This window comes from Strix uralensis, chromosome 8 (genome assembly GCF_047716275.1).
Source record: "Strix uralensis isolate ZFMK-TIS-50842 chromosome 8, bStrUra1, whole genome shotgun sequence".
NCBI lineage: Eukaryota > Metazoa > Chordata > Aves > Strigiformes > Strigidae > Strix > Strix uralensis.
In genome coordinates this window covers 26035011-26052885 of record NC_133979.1, presented here as the reverse complement: position 1 = coordinate 26052885, position 17875 = coordinate 26035011, and the positions used below count along the sequence as shown (strand labels likewise).

The 17875-nt window shown below is 43.4% G+C and overlaps 1 protein-coding gene across 1 annotated transcript in view; it reads left to right on the top strand.

Annotated features, from left to right (window-relative positions):
* The window catches only part of CFH (complement factor H), a 40760-nt gene extending 23199 nt beyond the window's left edge, over positions 1-17561 (top strand). Inside the window, exons 13-24 of the mRNA XM_074876759.1 lie at positions 660-842; positions 3173-3355; positions 4698-4880; positions 6180-6359; positions 10313-10519; positions 10978-11154; positions 11821-11997; positions 13026-13202; positions 15364-15546; positions 16323-16523; positions 16829-17026; positions 17167-17561. Of these exons, the coding sequence (XP_074732860.1) occupies positions 660-842; positions 3173-3355; positions 4698-4880; positions 6180-6359; positions 10313-10519; positions 10978-11154; positions 11821-11997; positions 13026-13202; positions 15364-15546; positions 16323-16523; positions 16829-17026; positions 17167-17177 (2060 nt within the window). The 3' untranslated portion in view covers positions 17178-17561. The remainder of the gene's footprint in view (positions 1-659; positions 843-3172; positions 3356-4697; positions 4881-6179; positions 6360-10312; positions 10520-10977; positions 11155-11820; positions 11998-13025; positions 13203-15363; positions 15547-16322; positions 16524-16828; positions 17027-17166) is intronic.
* Positions 17562-17875: the final 314 nt, after the last annotated feature.

The following is a 17875-nucleotide window of genomic DNA, read 5'->3' as shown; positions in this document are numbered from 1 at the left end:
GAGCACAATTTACTGGCATCTGAGGTTTCTTTTGCTAGTGCTTTCATGAGGAAGCTTGAGAGGATGGAAGGATCTCATATTTCTCATCTCCCCTTCTCCCCACTCAATCAATTTCCTTGTTGTCTTTCATGCTCTCATCCTTCTTTTTGCTCACTCTCTTTTGCATTAAAAACAAATATATTTCATATAGTTGACTCTTTAGCTCAGCAACATTTTAAGCTCCATTATCAGAAGCTCCATCAGAAGTGAATTCCTTTAATATACAGTACATATCACTTGCTGGGTGATTTTTATAACATAGGTTATTACTACTTGCTGAATTTTCACCTATTTTTTTTAAAGAATACTGAAATTGTCATCCATGTAACACTTTTTCCTCTTAATACTGGGTTGGTTTTATTAACCACCTCTTTTGTCATAGCAGGCAATTGACAGTGCGTGGACGTAAGAAAGTAGAGTGAGTTAGGGTCACACATACCTGTTTGTGATCTCCAGCCCAGCATTAATCCAGATATTCATGAATCAATGACCTGTTTAACCTGCTCTACTGATTTTTCTTAACTTTAAACAACAAATTCAATCTTTTTTATGTTGCACTTAATGTATAACTGTACTAAAAGTGCTGAGTTCAGAGCATATATTTTATCTCTTGATTTCAGTGACTGCCAGAGACTGTGGACCTCCTCCTGAGATTACCAATGGAAGTATTGCTGGTGGCTCTGTGCAACAGTATCGACATGGGGACAGAAAGCAGTATGAATGCGACATCGAATTTAAATTGGTTGGATCACAGGAAATAGAATGTATCGATGGACAGTGGTCATCTCCTCCCTCTTGCATTGGTAATCTATGTAACTCTTACGTGTGAGAAGTCTATAATTCACTGTAGGCTAATACTTCACAGATATTTTCACAATTAAAATTACATTATTTACAGGTATAATATGTTACATTCAAAATCATGTAATGGATGAAAAGTAAACACACACTATATGTAAGGCCAAAACTTTATTAGTAGTGTAATTGAAATCTTAACGGTCCAATCAAAGAGTTGTTGTGAGATCAAATCATTATAGAAAGAGAAAGAAAATAAATACATAATATATAAAGAATAATTATAAATATATCAATAATAGAGGATATCTAAGTAATACAAACCATTTAAAATATATAATTGCAATTGTATAGACACACTTTCTCTTATTTACCTCTTTTTCTGGTTTTATGCTCACCCTTCCACTGCCCCTTTGGGTCCTAAAGTCAGTGGCTTCAGTCTGGTGTGTTTTGGAGGGAAGTTACAGCACACCGTCAGTATCTCAAGTCATTCACTGGGAGGAATAAGATGATTTCCTCTTGCTCCTTACAGGATCTGTTTGGGGTAATTTTTAGGTTTGCTAGCATGCTTTCATGCCTTGCCCTTTTACACTGGTCTACAAGTTCTAAGTTAGATATGTTAAGTGTGATTTAAATATGTTAGATACTTGTTCTTTGTTCATTGTGTTACCCATAAAACCAGTTTTGATCAGCTCCAGGTCTAAGCTGGCCTTCTGTGAGCTATTCATAGCTTTGGGGTGACAGGCTATGCCCTGTCTCTTACCATCCTGTGCTTCTACTCTGCCACACCCAACCTTTGTTCCCACTTCTCAAGGACTCTGTTATGATACCAGCTCTGTATTCACCCACATCATTATATTGGAGTCATAATTACTCACGCTACAGAGACTTAAAACTTGTTATGACTGTGTATATAAAACTATGGTTGTGCCATACAGAGATAACCAAATTAGCTATAGCCTGATTGCTAGAAAAATTGCTGTTACAGCTAAAATAAGTAAAACCAGGTCTGCAGGCAGGTCAGGACAGGTTCTAACAAAGTAGGCGTGATAAGCCTCCATCCTGAGGTCTTGCAAGCTCGGTACAAACTCTGTGGCCTCTTTCTAGCAATGGCAATACTGTGTGTTACTGGGGCACAGAGCTACAAGCACAATTTCTATGAATGCATTATGTATGTTGCTGTCTTCCCTAGGCTAGAGTCAGACATGTCAAACATTTTTTTTATAGTCCTGATGTTGAAATGGGGAGCAGTTCCACAGTCAAATCTCCTGCCTAAGCAAAAGCACTCACTTTCTGTGAATGCCATTAGGTAGTGTACTTCAAACCTAAGAGTATGAATGTCAATGACAGGAGTTAAAAATTGCTTGTGCAAAACTACTATTTGTTTGTTAAGACGGTGTCTCAGAATTGAAGTAGAATGGAATATTCAAGCTGAAAATCTGTATACAGAAAATAATTTAGGGGATTCTTATGGCACAGGATGATCTAACAGCAGAACCAATAAATAGTGGATTTTTTATGTACTGGTTTACTCTGTCTCTAAACATACACATTCTGACATGTCTTCCACGAGCAACACTGATGGTTTAAAAATATACAGCATGGAGCCTGCATCTTTCCAATCACTGATCCAGTGAGAATAGTTTCAGTGCACAAGCTTAAAAGAAGAGTGGTCCAAACCTGAGTGCAGTGTTGTTCAAATTCAGTTTTTGAGTTTATCGCGAGCCTTCCCTCTCCCGCATTAAGAGCAGGCCGTATGCCCTTATTCCCATTACATGCCTTTTTCCTCCTTCAGAAAAAACCTACTCACACACTGCACTCATCTGTGCAAGCCATTAGCCTTTGCTGTCACTAGCACTGCAACAGCGACAGCCCAAAGCAGGAGGTGACAGCACTGCAGCACTCTTAAGTGATGTTACAATGGTTTTCAGTTCTTGTAATAACACATTACAAATGTAGAGGTGTATAATCAAATATAATTTTGACTAATCAGAATCAGGGATCCAGGTGAGTTGGATTAATTGAAGGTTTTCTTACAGTTTAGGGTTTATGTACCAATGAAAAACAGTTTGGGAAATGAATGCTAGCTGAAACTACTCGTGGAGCATGCTGTGGAGTTACCACAGTGATAGAAAAGTAAGGGAAAAGACATGAGAGGGATTTAGTAAACTGACTAAAAGATATACATACCCCGGCTGTGTTAGAAGTTTAGTTGTTACAATTAATGGGAGTAGGTTTGACTCACCAGATGCAAATATAGTTATTTTTATTTAAGTTCTTTCAGCTATTCATATGTGACTCAAATATTATTGTAGAATACTTCTGCTCTTTTCAACAGAAGACAAAATGCCATGTGGATCACCTTCCTCTATTCCAAATGTTGTTCTTCGTCAGGAAGACCAGATCCAGTTTTTGCATGGTGATGAAATAATCTGTGGATGTAAACAAGGCTCTGGAAATTCTAAGGAAATGAAAATAAAATGTCTTAATGGGGAATGGAAGCCTTTTCCTCTCTGTGCTGGTAATCTATTTCCATAATATTTCAGATGTGAGTGTAACAGTTCTATTTAAAATTTCAAGGACTTCAGCAATCGATATGCAGCCAGAGATACTATAGTTTCATGCATCTCAACTAAGTTTTTTTTATTTACTCCTCTTTTAAATGTGAACATGTCTTTCATCCTGGAAAGACTCTGCACCTACAACTTTGTAAGTACTCTGAGTAGGTTTGGAGAAGGAAACAGACACTTGCACAGTGGGTAGAATCAAGTATGGGGGTATACCTTTGGTGTACGGTTGCTTTTACCCATTTTCCAGTGTTCCTCCCTGGTAATGACCCTTCAGAAGCCTTGGGACATACCTGCAATGAAGTACCATGCCTCTAGCAGTAATTACTCCTAGTTTTATGTCTCTGTATACTACTTTGCTTTTTTAAAATCCTACTGGGAATTAAAAATAGTATTAATAGCCACAACGTACTAGACTTATCTCATCCTCACCATTTTTATGTGGATTAGTCCTTTTCATTTCTGATCAGTAGTTTTCTCTTTTTTCTCATCTTCCCATTTAGTTTTGCAGTGCATAAATTGAAGGAAAGTAATGTTTTTTTAAAAGATATAAAACAAAACCTTTTCCTAAGAGAAAGAAAAAATTGCATTTGAGTCAGTAATCTAAGAAAAAAGCAATACTGAACAAGAAGGAGTCTAGTTTGGGACAAATTACTCCAGCACTTCACTTATCTTTAACAGAGTACAGTTTATATTATAGCCAATTCTTGGTTCCCCCTTTCTTCAGAAGTGATTTTATATTCATGAGTGATTTCAGTACACTGTACCTTTATTTACAGTTATGTTGAGGATTTAATCTGGCACAAGCCACAGACTGCTTAGCTTTCACAAGTAGCTTGTGTTCTGGCTCAGCAAATCACCAGTCAGGGCCACAAGATCCTTCCACAGGAGATTGATACCTGATATATACTCAGTGTGGAGTAGTACTTCCTTTATGCTCCTGTTTCTACAAGCAAAAGAAGGTTTCTTATCTTGCTACCTTTTTGATAGTTTTAGGGAAGAAAAGAATGCTAAGTTTTTATATTATTTACTACACTCACCAAAGGGATCCTATCAACAAAAAAAAATAATTGCTTTGTGAGTGGAAACAGTCTCTGCTTTAGACAGCTGGAACAAAAAATCATTCTGTTTCTGTAATCTAGGAATCTATTGAGTTACTTCAAACTACAGTAAATAAAAAAACACTTTAGCATGGACATGCGTTAGGAAACTGATGACCTCTTCATCGGTGAATGCATATGTACGTATCATCTGAGTTAAATCTACTTTTTAGCTCTTTTTGTTGATTTTTTTCAGATCCATCTCCTCGGTGTGTGCTTCCAGTGGATGTTGAGCTTGTGCAGAATGGTCGTAATCCCAAGCCAAAAAGGAAGACTGGGTTCCATAAAGTTATACATTATACATGTACATCAGCTGACAAAAGTGTTAAACGGGCAACTTGTGTGTCTGGAAAATGGTCACCAGAGATTGAATGTCCAGGTATGTTTTCAGATTTGCATACAATTTCTTTTTTTTATGTAGGAATGATAAATGCTCATTATTAAAGCTTCTTAGCATTGTCATTAGTCTGAAATAGAAATGCTTATATGCTTACATATGTGCTTACTCGATTATCTGCGAAAGGACAGTCATGAATAATTATGGGACTCATTCGAACAGTTAACTAGGTTTGGAAACACACTATTTTAGTGAGGCAGACTTAATAATCTCTACTCTGACAATTGGAACAGTTTTCACTGTCATTTCTGATGTGAGAGAAGATGCAGTGATAAATTTAAGCTTGGTTTGTCAAAACGGCTTTACCCTGGTGCAAATGAGAGTAGACACAGCTCAAGCTCATCAGAGTTCCTTTATTTCCTGTAAAAATTCAAAGTTTTTCTACTCCTGATTTTTCTTTGTTTACCTTCCATTTTTTCCAATTACTTCCTAGTGAAACAAGAAGAAAAAAGCTGAGTTGGCCAATTCAAAAGCACAGACCTAGAGGAGACTGCCCTTACGTAATACATGCCAAAGGCCGGATGCCTGCAGGACTGCCTTTGTGTATAGCAGAGCAGGATATTACCTGTAGAAGGCATGATTGTAAAACAATCATTATCTCAATGCCTGCTTTGATTATGTCAGATTCATGGGCAATGATGCATGGAAGTGGGAGAAGTACACATAGTGGCAATCACTCAAGGCAACATTCCTTCTCAAAATCAAGTGTCCTTACCTTCTCAGTTTTCTGGAACCACTAGAACCAATAAATCAAGCTCTGGAGGCCTCCTCTTTCCTAGATCTACTTCCTTCCTTCCATTTTTCTTTCCTTTGGCAGGAGCAGCCCTTTGTTCCTTGAGTAGCAACTTTATTTCTTTGTTTCCTTTTGTTATCCTCATTTAGCTCTGTTATCAGCTACGTCTGAAGAAAAAACAACAAAACAAAACAAGAACCCCAGAAGTTGGTCCAGTTTTCCTAAAGTAGTCCACCATAGAGAGAGGAACAGGGAAAGCACACAAGAGTGTGCAGCTGTGTGTAAGGGAAAGGAGGGACTGCAAGAAGCTCCATCTTAGGTTGGTGTAGGCAACTGTGACTGTCTTTTCTATGAGTTTGAAAGTGTATGAGCATCTGAAGGCAGGTCTGGTGTTTCTGAAGCGCAACAAAATGATCATGATATAAATTCAAGCTTGAGATAACTACTGAAGAATTATCTAATGCCAGTGTTTTCTTGGTTGTTCATGTTGTAATCTGTGATGAACTGTTACACTTTATCTTATGTTCTATTATAACATGTTTTCTTAGCTGAAGAGAGTGCATGCCCACCTCCACCTCAGCTGCCTGATGCTCAACAGATAAGCATTGGAAGAAATTACAAGAATGGGAGTAAAATATCTTTTTCATGTCTGAAGGGTTTCCAGCTCAATGATGTGAATGAAATAACATGTATAGAAGGGAAATGGCAATCACCACCTTACTGTTTGGGTCAGTAGTGTATTTTTTTATTTATTTATTTAATTACTAATTTCTGTGTTATGCATTTGCAGTCATCGTTAGGAGGATGATCTTTATGTTAAGATTATCATGAACAGGTAACTACAGAAGAGCAATAGCATATAAATTGCTAAAGAAAGCGCAGTTAACTAGCTGCTGGACAGTAAATCCTTTTATTTACACAGACTTATCTAAGATGGCATATAAAACTTTCAGGTAGTCCCTCAAGAGCTCTGTGTTTGTTTGTTTAGTATATTGCAGATTAGAGTCTCAGGTTTGACTGGGGTCCTTTAATAGTATTCTGGTGACAAAAAAAAAATATTATTATTTAGTTGTAGTAGTAGATATCTTTGGGTTTCTTAATTTTTATTCTTTCTTCATTTTTCCCCTTTTCTTTTTGTGGCTTCTTCCTGTAATAGAGATATAAATGATATGGCATAACTCAGGCCATCTACTCTAAGAAATGCTGAGGAATCTGTACTCCAATTTCTAAAATAGAATCACAGAATCATCTAGGTTGGAAAAGACCTTGAAGATCATCTAGTCCAACCATTAACCTAACACTGACAGTTCTCAACTCCACCATATCCCTCAGCGCTATGTCGACCCTACTCTTAAACACCTCCAGGGATGGGGACTCCACCACCTCCCTGGGCAGCCCATTCCAACACCTAACAACCTGTTCAGTAAAGAAATGCTTCCTAATATCCAGTCTAAACCTTACCTGGCACAACTTGAAGCCATTGCCTCTTCTCCTATCGCTTGTTACTTGGTTAAAGAGACTCATGCCCAGTTCTCTGCAACCTCCTTTCAGGTAGTTGTAGAGGGCGATGAGGTCTCCCCTCAGCCTCCTCTTCTCCAGACTAAAAACCCCCAGTTCCCTCAGCTGCTCCTCATAAGACGTGTGCCCCAGAGCCTTCACCAGCTTCACTGATCTTCTTTGGACATGCTCCAGTAATTCAATGTCCTTTTTGCAGTGAGGGGCCCAAAACTGAAACACCATAATCGAGGTGTGGCCTCACCAGTGCCTTGTACAGGGGTAAGATCACTTCCCTGTCCCTGCTGGCCACGCTATTTCTGATACAAGCCAGGATGCCATTGGCCTTCATGGTCTCCTGGGCACACTGCTGACTCATGTTCAGCCGGCTGTCAGTCAACACCCCCAGGTCCCTCTCTGACTGGCAGCTCTCCAGCCACTCCTCCCCAAGCCTGTAGCGCTGCTGGGGGTTGTTGTGTCCGAAATGCAGCACCTGGCATTTGGCCTTATTGAAACTCATACAGTTGGCCTCAGCCCATCGTTCCAGCCTGTCCAGATCTCTCTGCAGAGCGTCCCTACCCTCAAGCCAATCAACACTCCCACCCAACTTGTTGTCTGCAAACTTACTGAGGGTGCACTCGATCCCCTCGTCTAGATCATTAATAAAGATGCTAAACAGGAGTGGACCCAAAACCAAGCCCTGGGGGACACCCTTCATGACCGGCTGCCAACCAGATTTAACTCCATTCACCACAACTCTTTGGGTCTGGCCATCTAGCCAGTTTTTTACCCAGTGAAGCATATGCTGGAAAGTAGCTTGGTGAGCACCCCAGCCAGCTCCTTCAGCACCCTCGGGTGTATCCCATCTGGTCCCATAGACTGACTATCTCCCCCTGGATTGTGGGGGGGTCGTTCTCCCAGTCTCTGTCTTCTGGCTGAGGAGGCTAGATTCCCTCCATACAACTAGTCTTGTTATTAAAGGCATTAAGTACCTCAGCCTTCTCCTCATCACACTTTGTCATATTTCCTCCTGCATCTAGCAGGGGATGGAGGCTCTCCTTGGTCTTTCTTTTGCTGTTGAAGTACTTATAGAAACATTCCTTTTATCTCTGACTGCTGAAGCCAGATTAATTTCTAGCTGGGCTTTAGACCTCCTGCGTTCTGCCCTGCATAGCCTCACAGCATCTTTGTAATCATTGTGAGTCGCTAGCCCTTTCTTCCAAAGGCCATAAACTCTCCTTTTCTCTCTGAGTTGCAGCCAAAGCTCCCAGTTCAGTCAGGGTGGTCTTCTCTGGCGCTGGCTTCTCTTACAGCACCTGGGCACTGCCTGCCTCTGTGCAATTAAGACTTCCTTCTTAAAAAGCGTCCAGCCTTCCCGGACCCCTATACCCTTCCGGACCATCTCCCAAGGGATCCTGTCAAGCAGGTGCCCAATCAAGTCAAAGTCAGCCCTTCAGAAGTCCAGGATGTCAGTTCTGCTTCCCCCTCTCCCGGCCTCTCTAAGAATAGAGAACTGTATTATTTCGAGATCGCTGTGCCCTGGTCATCCTCCAACCGCGACATCATCCACCAGTCCTTCTCCGTTCACAAAGAGGAGGTCCAGCAGGGCACTTTCTCTGTTCAGTTCACTCACCAGCTGTGTGAGGAAGTTATCTGCCACACATTCCAGGAATCTCTGGGACTGGTCCCGCTCCACTGTGTTGTATTTCCAGCAGATGTCTGGGAAGTTAAAGTCTCCCACAAGTACAAGGGCAAGTGATCATGAGATTTCTCCTAAGTGCCTATAGAATATTTCATCCACCTCTCTGTCCTGGGTGGGTGGCCTATAGTAGACTCCCACTCCGACATCTGCCCTGTTGGCCTTCCCCCTGATTCTAACACAAAGACACTCCACCCTGTCTTCACTATACTTGTGCTTGAAGCAATCATAACAGTCCCTAACATACAGCGCCACCGCACCACCTCTCCTTCCTTGTCTATCCCTCCTAAAGTGCTTGTAGCCATCAATTGGTGCACTCCAGTCATGGGAGACATCCCACCATGTTTCTGTGATAGCCACCACATCATAATTTTCCTGTTGCATCATGGCTTCAAGCTCCTCCTGTTTGTCACCCATGCTGTGTGCATTGGTATACATGCACTTCAGATGGGCTGATGTCCCCAGCACCTTTTTGCATTAATATTAATGATGCAGGTCATATCTTGTAAGCAGAAGTTCATTAACAGCCCAAATAAAGTGTTTTCAGAAATGAATAGGAGATAGCCAAGCACAGGGCAAATGAGATGCCAGCTGGTGACTGATGTGCACAACATGCCAACCACATCTGTATTCTTAAACTGAAAAATTCTCATGCCACATGGTTCCTCTTCTTCTGCATTGCCTGTGACTTTCCATTTCTGCTGAGAAGTGGCAGACATAGAGAAGGATAACCAAAAAAAATGTTTAAGCTGTTCATAAAACAACTTTTACTGAAATAAAATTCCCAGTCCCAGTTACGGAACAGGAACTTTAACCTGTAACTAGATCTTTTGTATTGTGGAATTTGGAGCAAACATATGCTTTCAACTTGATGTGTCAACTAATAAAACCTGATTTACTAATAACTAAAAATGCATATAAAATATAACTGAAGTCCACCCACTCTTCAGTAGCATAGGAGAAGAAAGCATTGGGACAGCCCTGACTCAGGAGGGCTTCATAGAGATTTAATCCACTGTATGTGCCAGGAAGTACATTATAATACTTTGTAGTTCTGTTCTCTCTTTCTTTTTCACGTCATCACAAAACCTGTCAGGACATTGGTACAACTTTCTTAATGGTGACAAATTTAGTAGCTAACATTCTAGAAAGTCACTTTCAGTATCTCAAAACAAGATAATGTCTCTTCTGTTTCTCTGCCTAGGAAATTTTCCCTGTTCTTGATGCTAAACTGTATCTGTAAGTCCCTGGTATGAACTAGAAAATGGCTTTAATTTGGTTCAAATGAAAAGAGAGAAATCCCGTGTAGGAGGGAAAGGAGAGAGAAGCTTTGCTTTTTGTATCTTAGATATTTCTTCATCTTCCTTTCAGGCCATTTAATTGATGTTTGGATGATTGGTTTTTTTCTTTTCAGTTTTAGACAGCATATGTCACTGGAATATTAATTGTCTTGCATTATTATTTCTCTGTGTCTTCTGTATTTTTTAGAAAGACCATGTTTGCCACCAGAACCTGTAGAATGTGCTGATGTTCCTAGGCTGGAAAATCAAAACTTACAAATTAAAAGAGAAGGGAAAACATTTTATCTGTCTGGTGCTAAATTTAAGTATGTTTCTCGTCGCGGATACAAGTTCGATGGACTGTCAGAGATAACTTGTTCTAAGGGAAAGTGGACTTCGGCTCCTGCATGCTTGGGTAATATCAAAAAATACTTTTTCTGAAGTGCATTAAGCAATGAAATTGAAAGAATTTTAAACTGGAGCTTGACTAGGAAGGGCCAGTAACTCCCAATTTTGCTGTGGAATCTTATCATCCCTCATGGGTGTGTTCAGAGCAATCCTGATTGGATGCAAGACTGACTTTTTGAATGCAGTTTAGTTTTTAAATATTCCTTTGTGTTCTTGTAATCTTATTGACATTTTCAGGCATGGTTAGAAACAGGATCTAAATATTCCAGTGGTGGACGTCCGTGCCTATATAAGGAAATGACGTATTTAATTTTCCATATCCTACCTTTTATGTAAAATCCGCTGTCAGCAGATGACTACGCTGATGATAAGAGAAAGCTCTCTAAAGCAACTGTTTGTATAAACAGTACACTCATTCTATGTGTATCACATTAGCACGGGCATCAGCTTTCTGTATCTTTTCAGAAATGCCATGTGAAAGCATTCCAAAAGTTGCCAATGCTCAAACTGAAGGCAGAAACAAGGAAATTTATGAGCCTGGTGAAACAATTCGCTACCAGTGTGATGCAGGGTTCCTGATTGTTGGTCCTCCAGAAATTATTTGCAGGGAAGGAAACTGGACAGCACCGCCATTCTGTGAAGGTATAGGTTCTACTTCTAAGAAGTCTATGACCCTTCTTAGTCTTACAGGTTGTGAATTAAAATAATGTCAGCTCAGGCATGCAGGTGGGTCAGGCCAATAGAGCCAATGGTGACTTGCTTTGAATGGGCTCCTACAACCCCTGTTTTTCTGGCTCCTGAGAAACAAGCAGCAGGCTAGATCAGCAAAGACATTGTTTCTCCTATGGGCTGAAACTTGTAGGTGAAACTTATCTCTCTGCTGAAATCAAGCAGGCAGAGAGTTATGGAGGAATGGATGCTGGCTGCAAAGGTAGAGATAACTGGTAGAGTAACGTATCTTCTTTTCACATCACAGAGAGTGTCAGTTGCTGAAAGTTGCCTCCAAACAGTAGAGAAATCACTTCAACTCTCCAAGCCTTTGGCACACAGTGCTGCACAACACTCATCTGCACATTCGGCTGATCTCTGCAACTCCTTTTCTCTTTTTAGTCACTCTAGGCAAAAATAACGTTGTGTGGTGAAGCGCTGCAGAGTAAAAACCATTATATTTTCATTTTCTACCTGTAGAAAATGATCTGCATTTCGCAAACCATTTTTGCTCCTCAGGAGCAATGGTGCTCTGCAATGCAATGTTCTGTGATTGTCATATTGCTGCACTGCTGTTCTTACATGCCCCTCTCTCTTCAGATGTTACCTGTGGAGCCGCACCTGAAATTCCCAATGCTTATATTACAAGCACTCAACAGGAGAGGTACCTGCCCGGTGCCAGACTGCAGTATGAATGTGAAAGCCATTTCCAAATGACAGGTGGAAATTATGTCACTTGTACAAATGGAGAATGGTCCCAGGCACCAACCTGCAGAGGTACGAATCTGTGCTTTCATCTTGCCTGTTAGCATAGAGGGGACGGTTTGTTTACCTACACATTCTAAAGGCTTTACCTTTTCTACTTCTGCTTTCTTTGTGCATCCCAACTTTGTACTCGCCATTGCTTCCTTGCACAGCACTTTAATTTAGCTTGATGCCTCTAGAAATACTGGGGATACGTTCATGAGCAGCAAAGACGTCTTGAAGAAGCCATGCCTAAGAGGTGCTGCTCTGTCATTCTCCAGAGTAGTGCTGGTATTTCCCCAGAGCCTGCCACTTCAGCGACCTTCAGTAGAAAGACACGTAAGGGCTCCTCTGTTCTGTTCAAACCTGTCCGGGAGTTTCTGAATGGAAGAAGCAGTACGGGAGAGAAACAGCCGTTCTTCTCCAGGGCCGCACTCTGACCGACGCAGATCCCAGCAGAGACTCGGATCTAGACCATGTACGCTCTGCTGGGGCCATGACATGGCAATAGCATTCCTGTGACAGGGAACTGTCAGGAGCTGTGCTCCTGTCCCCTGCCCAAATCCGTGGCTGCAGGGTGAACAAGTGCTACCTGGCTTCCCACACCTCCCTGGAGCGGACTGCACTTACCGGTCCCTGGGCAGTGCAGGCTGACAAGCTCCTCCCGCGCTGCCGGTGCTCCAGAGCTCTGCGATTCAGCAGAACGCCAGCTTGGCTGCTGCCCCTGTGATTTCCAGCAATGCCAGGGCTCCCTGGGGAGGGACATGGGCATGCAGGAAGGCCGGTGTGGCTTCTTGTGACGTAAGGTGTGGCTACAGAAACACTGGCTTTTTCTGGAAGCTCTCATTGACCCTGCCATCTCCTGAGAGTCCCAGAAAGAGAGTTCTGCTGCCACTGTCACACCTCGTTGCTTTCTCCAGGACAAACTCTTGGAGCTGTGACCCACTAGAGGCAGAAAAGCTGGACAGAAATTATAACAAGGTTGATTCCTTTAACTGTTGGCTGTATAGGGGAACGCCTCAATGACTGCAGACGTGACTGCAGCAGTGTCTCTTTTTCAGATGTGACGTGTGAACCTCCTCCAGAAATTCCCGGTGGTAAAGTCAAAGGTGTTAAAAAGTCAAGGTATTTGCCTGGGGAGAGTGCTCACTATCAGTGCTGGCCAGGTTTTGTGATGGCTGGGGCTTCCAGCATAGCATGTCAGAACGGGAACTGGACAAAGCTGCCAAACTGCAAAGGTAATTTCTCTCTCTCTTCAAACACTTGCCTGTCAGTGAGACTATCATGAAGGTGACTTAGTGGCATTTACCTCTCCAAATTTCAGTCTCATTACTGTGCACAAACACAGCGTAGCTGGTGCACTCAGGAAAAAGCCATTTTCCCAGGTATCTGTTCAGGTGAGTTTACCAGCTGAGTGAGCCAGGTGGTGTCACTCAAAAGGGCATGTTACAACCTGGACTGGGAGCCCAGGAAGTCATAAAGCTTCTGTGATCCCCTCAGGTTAAATCAAGGTGAAACAACACCAAAGCACCAGTTAAAATGTTTTACTTGAGGTAGAAACAACTTCAATTTGGAAAAGGATAATAAACAATGTGGTCTCTTAAAATCTAGAGAAAAGAAAGACACGTAAGGACAGGATAGAAAAAGAAAGGAGAGAAAGAGAGTCAAAGAAATCCAGTCACCACCCCTGGATCCAGCGTTGTCTCAGGACTGGTAATCTTGGGTGGTGGGTGCACACCCAGCAAAGTTTTCTGTTGCCTTTTAAAGTTCCTCTTATTGGCTGATTAGCATAGTAGACAAAGAGAGGCAGGTATTCCAAGAGCTCATTTGCATGAGAGATTGAGAAATGGTGTAGCATGGGTTCTGCGTGTGCGCTGAGGGGGAATGGGGTACCTTAACCCTTTTGTCCAGTTGACTTGGTGATCATGATCTCCCCCTATCACCTTTATCTTTTCCTCAGTTTTTGCTGCTGGGGCAATTATCCAGTCGTTAACTCCATCTGGTGTTGGTTGTTGATCTCTCTTATCAATCTTTTAGCTCTTCTTCAAGACTATAGTCTTAAACTAAGGTGTAGGCATTAACCCAGACGTATGGTTTTCCTCAGTCTACGTCTCCTCCCTTCGAGGTTTATCTAAGGAATTTGGCTATAAAACTGCAAGGGAGCAGAGCCGTGCACCCTTCGATACACTCTGTGCCTCCCTAGGCAGATAATTCATTCCTCCGACTAATCACAAAGGCCACAATTTGTCCTTGAGTTTTTCTGTGTCGATGAACGTTTGAGGCATCAATTCCTTTAGTTCCTTACAGGGCCACATCAGGAAAACCACCCTGAGGCTAAGAGCAGTTGCTGGCCCAGTCTAATTTTGAGACGCAGCCCTTGGACTTCTTGGAATCTACCTTCTGTGCCTGGCTGATGAGAAGAGAGCAAGAGATTTTGTTGTCACTGTTCAAGAACAGAGCCCACAGCTTCCCTGCTAGTTGACATCCAGATAGTGCAGATGATGCATTGCTATACTGAATGCCATGGAGTCAAATCAGCTGTTAAATCAGCTGAGGGTAGAATGTGCTGTGTGAGCCAATACCTAGGTACTGTGTTGGTGCCTCCTAGGGTTTCATGAGCGCACTGAATAATCTCATTTGTCTTCACAAGGCATACAGAAAGTTTCAGCACAGGGACCAATGCAGCAACATTTCACTCAGCCAGCACCCAGCTGGGAGCCTGAAGGGGGTGCAGAAACAGCAGATGACTTAAGGCCAGGCTCCATATTGTGGCTCCAGAACGCAATGCCAAGTGCAGAGAGGCTCACTGCTGGTACCAAGGGATCTGGGTCTTCTCTGAAGATTTCCCAGCGCAAGGTCCGTTGGAAGGCCAGACTTGGGGGCAGTGTGGTGCTTGAATAGGTATAAAAATCCGTGAGGCAGCAGCGCTTCAGGATTGGCATGTGTGAGCTCCTCAGCGCTGTAAGAGGCGCACAGAGCCCAGGGGCTATTATCCCATCAGTGATCACAGTGGTGCGGTTGGGTGACAGTTGTCACTGTTTGCAGTCAGATCCGCTTTGGTCCCTGCTCAGGCAGTGGAGGGAGGAGGTGGGTGTCAGGCTCTTCTGCAGAAAGAGCTGTGACAAACGCTACACCGTTATGCAGGATGAGAGGAAGTGCTGCAGACAGCTGCAAGCGCTTCAGCTGTGGACAAACGGGGTGAACTGGCACTTGTGAGTCCCGCACTGGAGAAATGAGAAACTCTTGCTCTTTTTCACCTGCCGGGTATTTGGTTTTCTCTCTGCTTTCCTCCGCGTCTCTCAGAGTAGTGCCAACATACTGTCCAGTAGTATTTGTAGCCAGGCCTCCGCTGCAATTAAACTCTCGTGGCTTTCTCTCTGATTGGGAATTTTCTTCCAGGGAAAGGCGGGAAATGTGGCCCACCTCCAGTTATTGAAAATGGAGACCTTCTTTCCTTCCCCATGCAAGAATATCCACAAGGTTCCATTCTGGAATACAAATGCCCAAGTCTCTATGTCCTGGAAGGATCTCGGCGTATCACCTGTACTGATGGGCAGTGGACAAGCCCCCCAGTTTGCCTCGGTAGGTTGAAGCACGTGCTGTGTGGCCAAACTGTGGGACTGCTCCTGTTGTCTTTTTCTCAGCTCCTGAGGTCATTGCTTGTGCAGCAGCACTTGTGCTGGGGCTGCAATGCCAGCAGGGCAGAAGAGTAACAAGTCCTTCTTGTGTCCAGGAGGAGTTTCTTCTTGAAGTTCGCTCGTGTAGTCCCCTCTGCTGCCTGCAGTCTCTCGCCACCACAGTGGCTTTGGGAGGGGGGGAGTTTGTCTGAAGCCCGTGGTGTGAGGGGATCTCCATCGCTGTGCCAGGCTCCCGAGTGCTCCCAAGTTAGGGACGCTGCTGTGGTCAGCAGGCTGTGAGTGGGGAGGATGGGTCTGAGCACGTGGCAGTGCTGGGGAACTCTGGGTCTGCATCCGTGACATGGCTGTGAGGAAACAAATTGGGAGAAGTGCTGAGCAGAAGGGAAGGACGAATCTCAAAAAAGACACGGGGAAGTGCATTGGTGCCTGCTGACTTCCCCACCTGTGAATTGCCCTGTGTGACTGTCAGCGTGAAAAGGCTTCTCCATAGCTCTGCGTGGGTGCCTGGGGTCTCAGCCATGGTCTTCTTTCCCTTTAGCTGGTCTTTCCTGTCAGAAATAACAGAGGGTCAGAGCAAATAGCTGGAACTGGGTTTTGATGCAAAGAAGGTTCTGTAGGCTCTAGGGGAAAATCTGCAAAGATTTGTAGGCTCTAGGGGAAAAAATTGACCTGTGTTGAGTCTGTATAAAGTGATGACACTCTTCTCTTGCCTTTTTCAAGTGGCTTGTACAGCATCGGAAGAAGACATGGGCAGAAACAATATTGAGCTGAAATGGGTCGCTGCAAGAAAGCTGTATTCCAGATCGGGTGACTTTATAGAATTTCGGTGCAAAAGAGGATATATGGCGGACCCTGAATCTCCCCCTTTCAGAGCACAGTGTATGAATGGAACGTTAGAATATCCACAGTGCAAGCCAGGAAGTAAGTCATCTCCACTTTGGCCACAGCTTAGCCCCTGTGTTGTTGCACTTTTAGTGCTGAAGCTGAGGGGAAGGCCTTTAGGTTTCCTGGGGGAGCGCCTGGGGAGGAGCCAGGGCATGTGGGAGCATCCTTATGCTGCAGGTGGTGAGGGGCAGTGTCCCCAGGAAGCCATTGACTGCTGTAGCTGAGCTGGAAAGCCAGCTGGGGAAAGGCCTCTCAGGGGCTCTCAGCTGGGCCCAACAGTTTCAGAGCATCAGTTGTCCAGTGGGAGGTCTACAGGCAAATAATGAAAGTACTTTTTGCAGAGAACTGTACAGTGCTTAAGCCTATTATGGAAAGGAACAACATTCAGCTACAGTCATCAAGCTGGTCGAGCACTTACACCTATCAGACTGGGGATACTATTCTCTTTGAATGCAAATGGTGGTACCGGCAAGTTTCACACCCTGAGAAATTCAGTCCAGAGTGCATGGATGGAGCGATTAATTATCCTACATGTGAACGTAAGTGCTTGGTGTCGAGGATACGGTGGGGGCTGTAGGAGGCAGCTTTGCTGAAATTGCCTGTGCACTGCTCTGAGGAACCACTGCCATGTCATGCTTGGTCTTCACACCTTTTCCCTTTGTTTCTATTTGCACTGCAGGGAGATATTAATAAATGGAAGTGGCATGAAGGAGCCCGGCTGTGGAAATGAAAGATCCCTCAACCGACCAGTGATTGGAGCTCAGTCTTTCCTGGCATTTCCCATTTTTCTGTGCTTTGTTTGCAGCTTAGCCCATGTCCTGTCTGGGAATTTGTTACTGTTTTTTTCTTTTTATTATTGGCTGCTTGTGTTTACATTTTATCCATTTTTGTAAATGTATTTACATTTTGTAAATGTGTTTACATTTTCTCCATCTGAATGGTTGTGCTTGCATTTTATCCATTCTACATTGATCTCACTGTTACTTTTATTAACAATTGTGTCCCGAAATAGGCTGGCTTTGGTGGCATTCTGAGACAAGAATTAAAGCCCGCAGGTATTTTGATCATCAACAAGCGGCGTGTGTTTGGCCTTGTCTGCTCCTAGCTTCTTCTCCATGCACTTGCCTGGAAACTACCCTGGGGTCATGGCAGAGGTGAGTGTCCTGACCGCCTGATCAGGATGAGCGAGCGAGCGAGCGGAGTCTCCTTTAAGTGACTCCAGGAAGTCTCTAGATCACAGACCCAGTTCTTATGGGGGACTTGAGCCTCATCTTGAGGGCAAGGTGTTGTCATGCAAGTAATGGGGATTTCTGGATGGAGGCGAGGATGACTGCCTGGTCCAGGTCCTGGATGGGCCAACCTGTGTAGTGCACAGCTCCGTCTGCTCT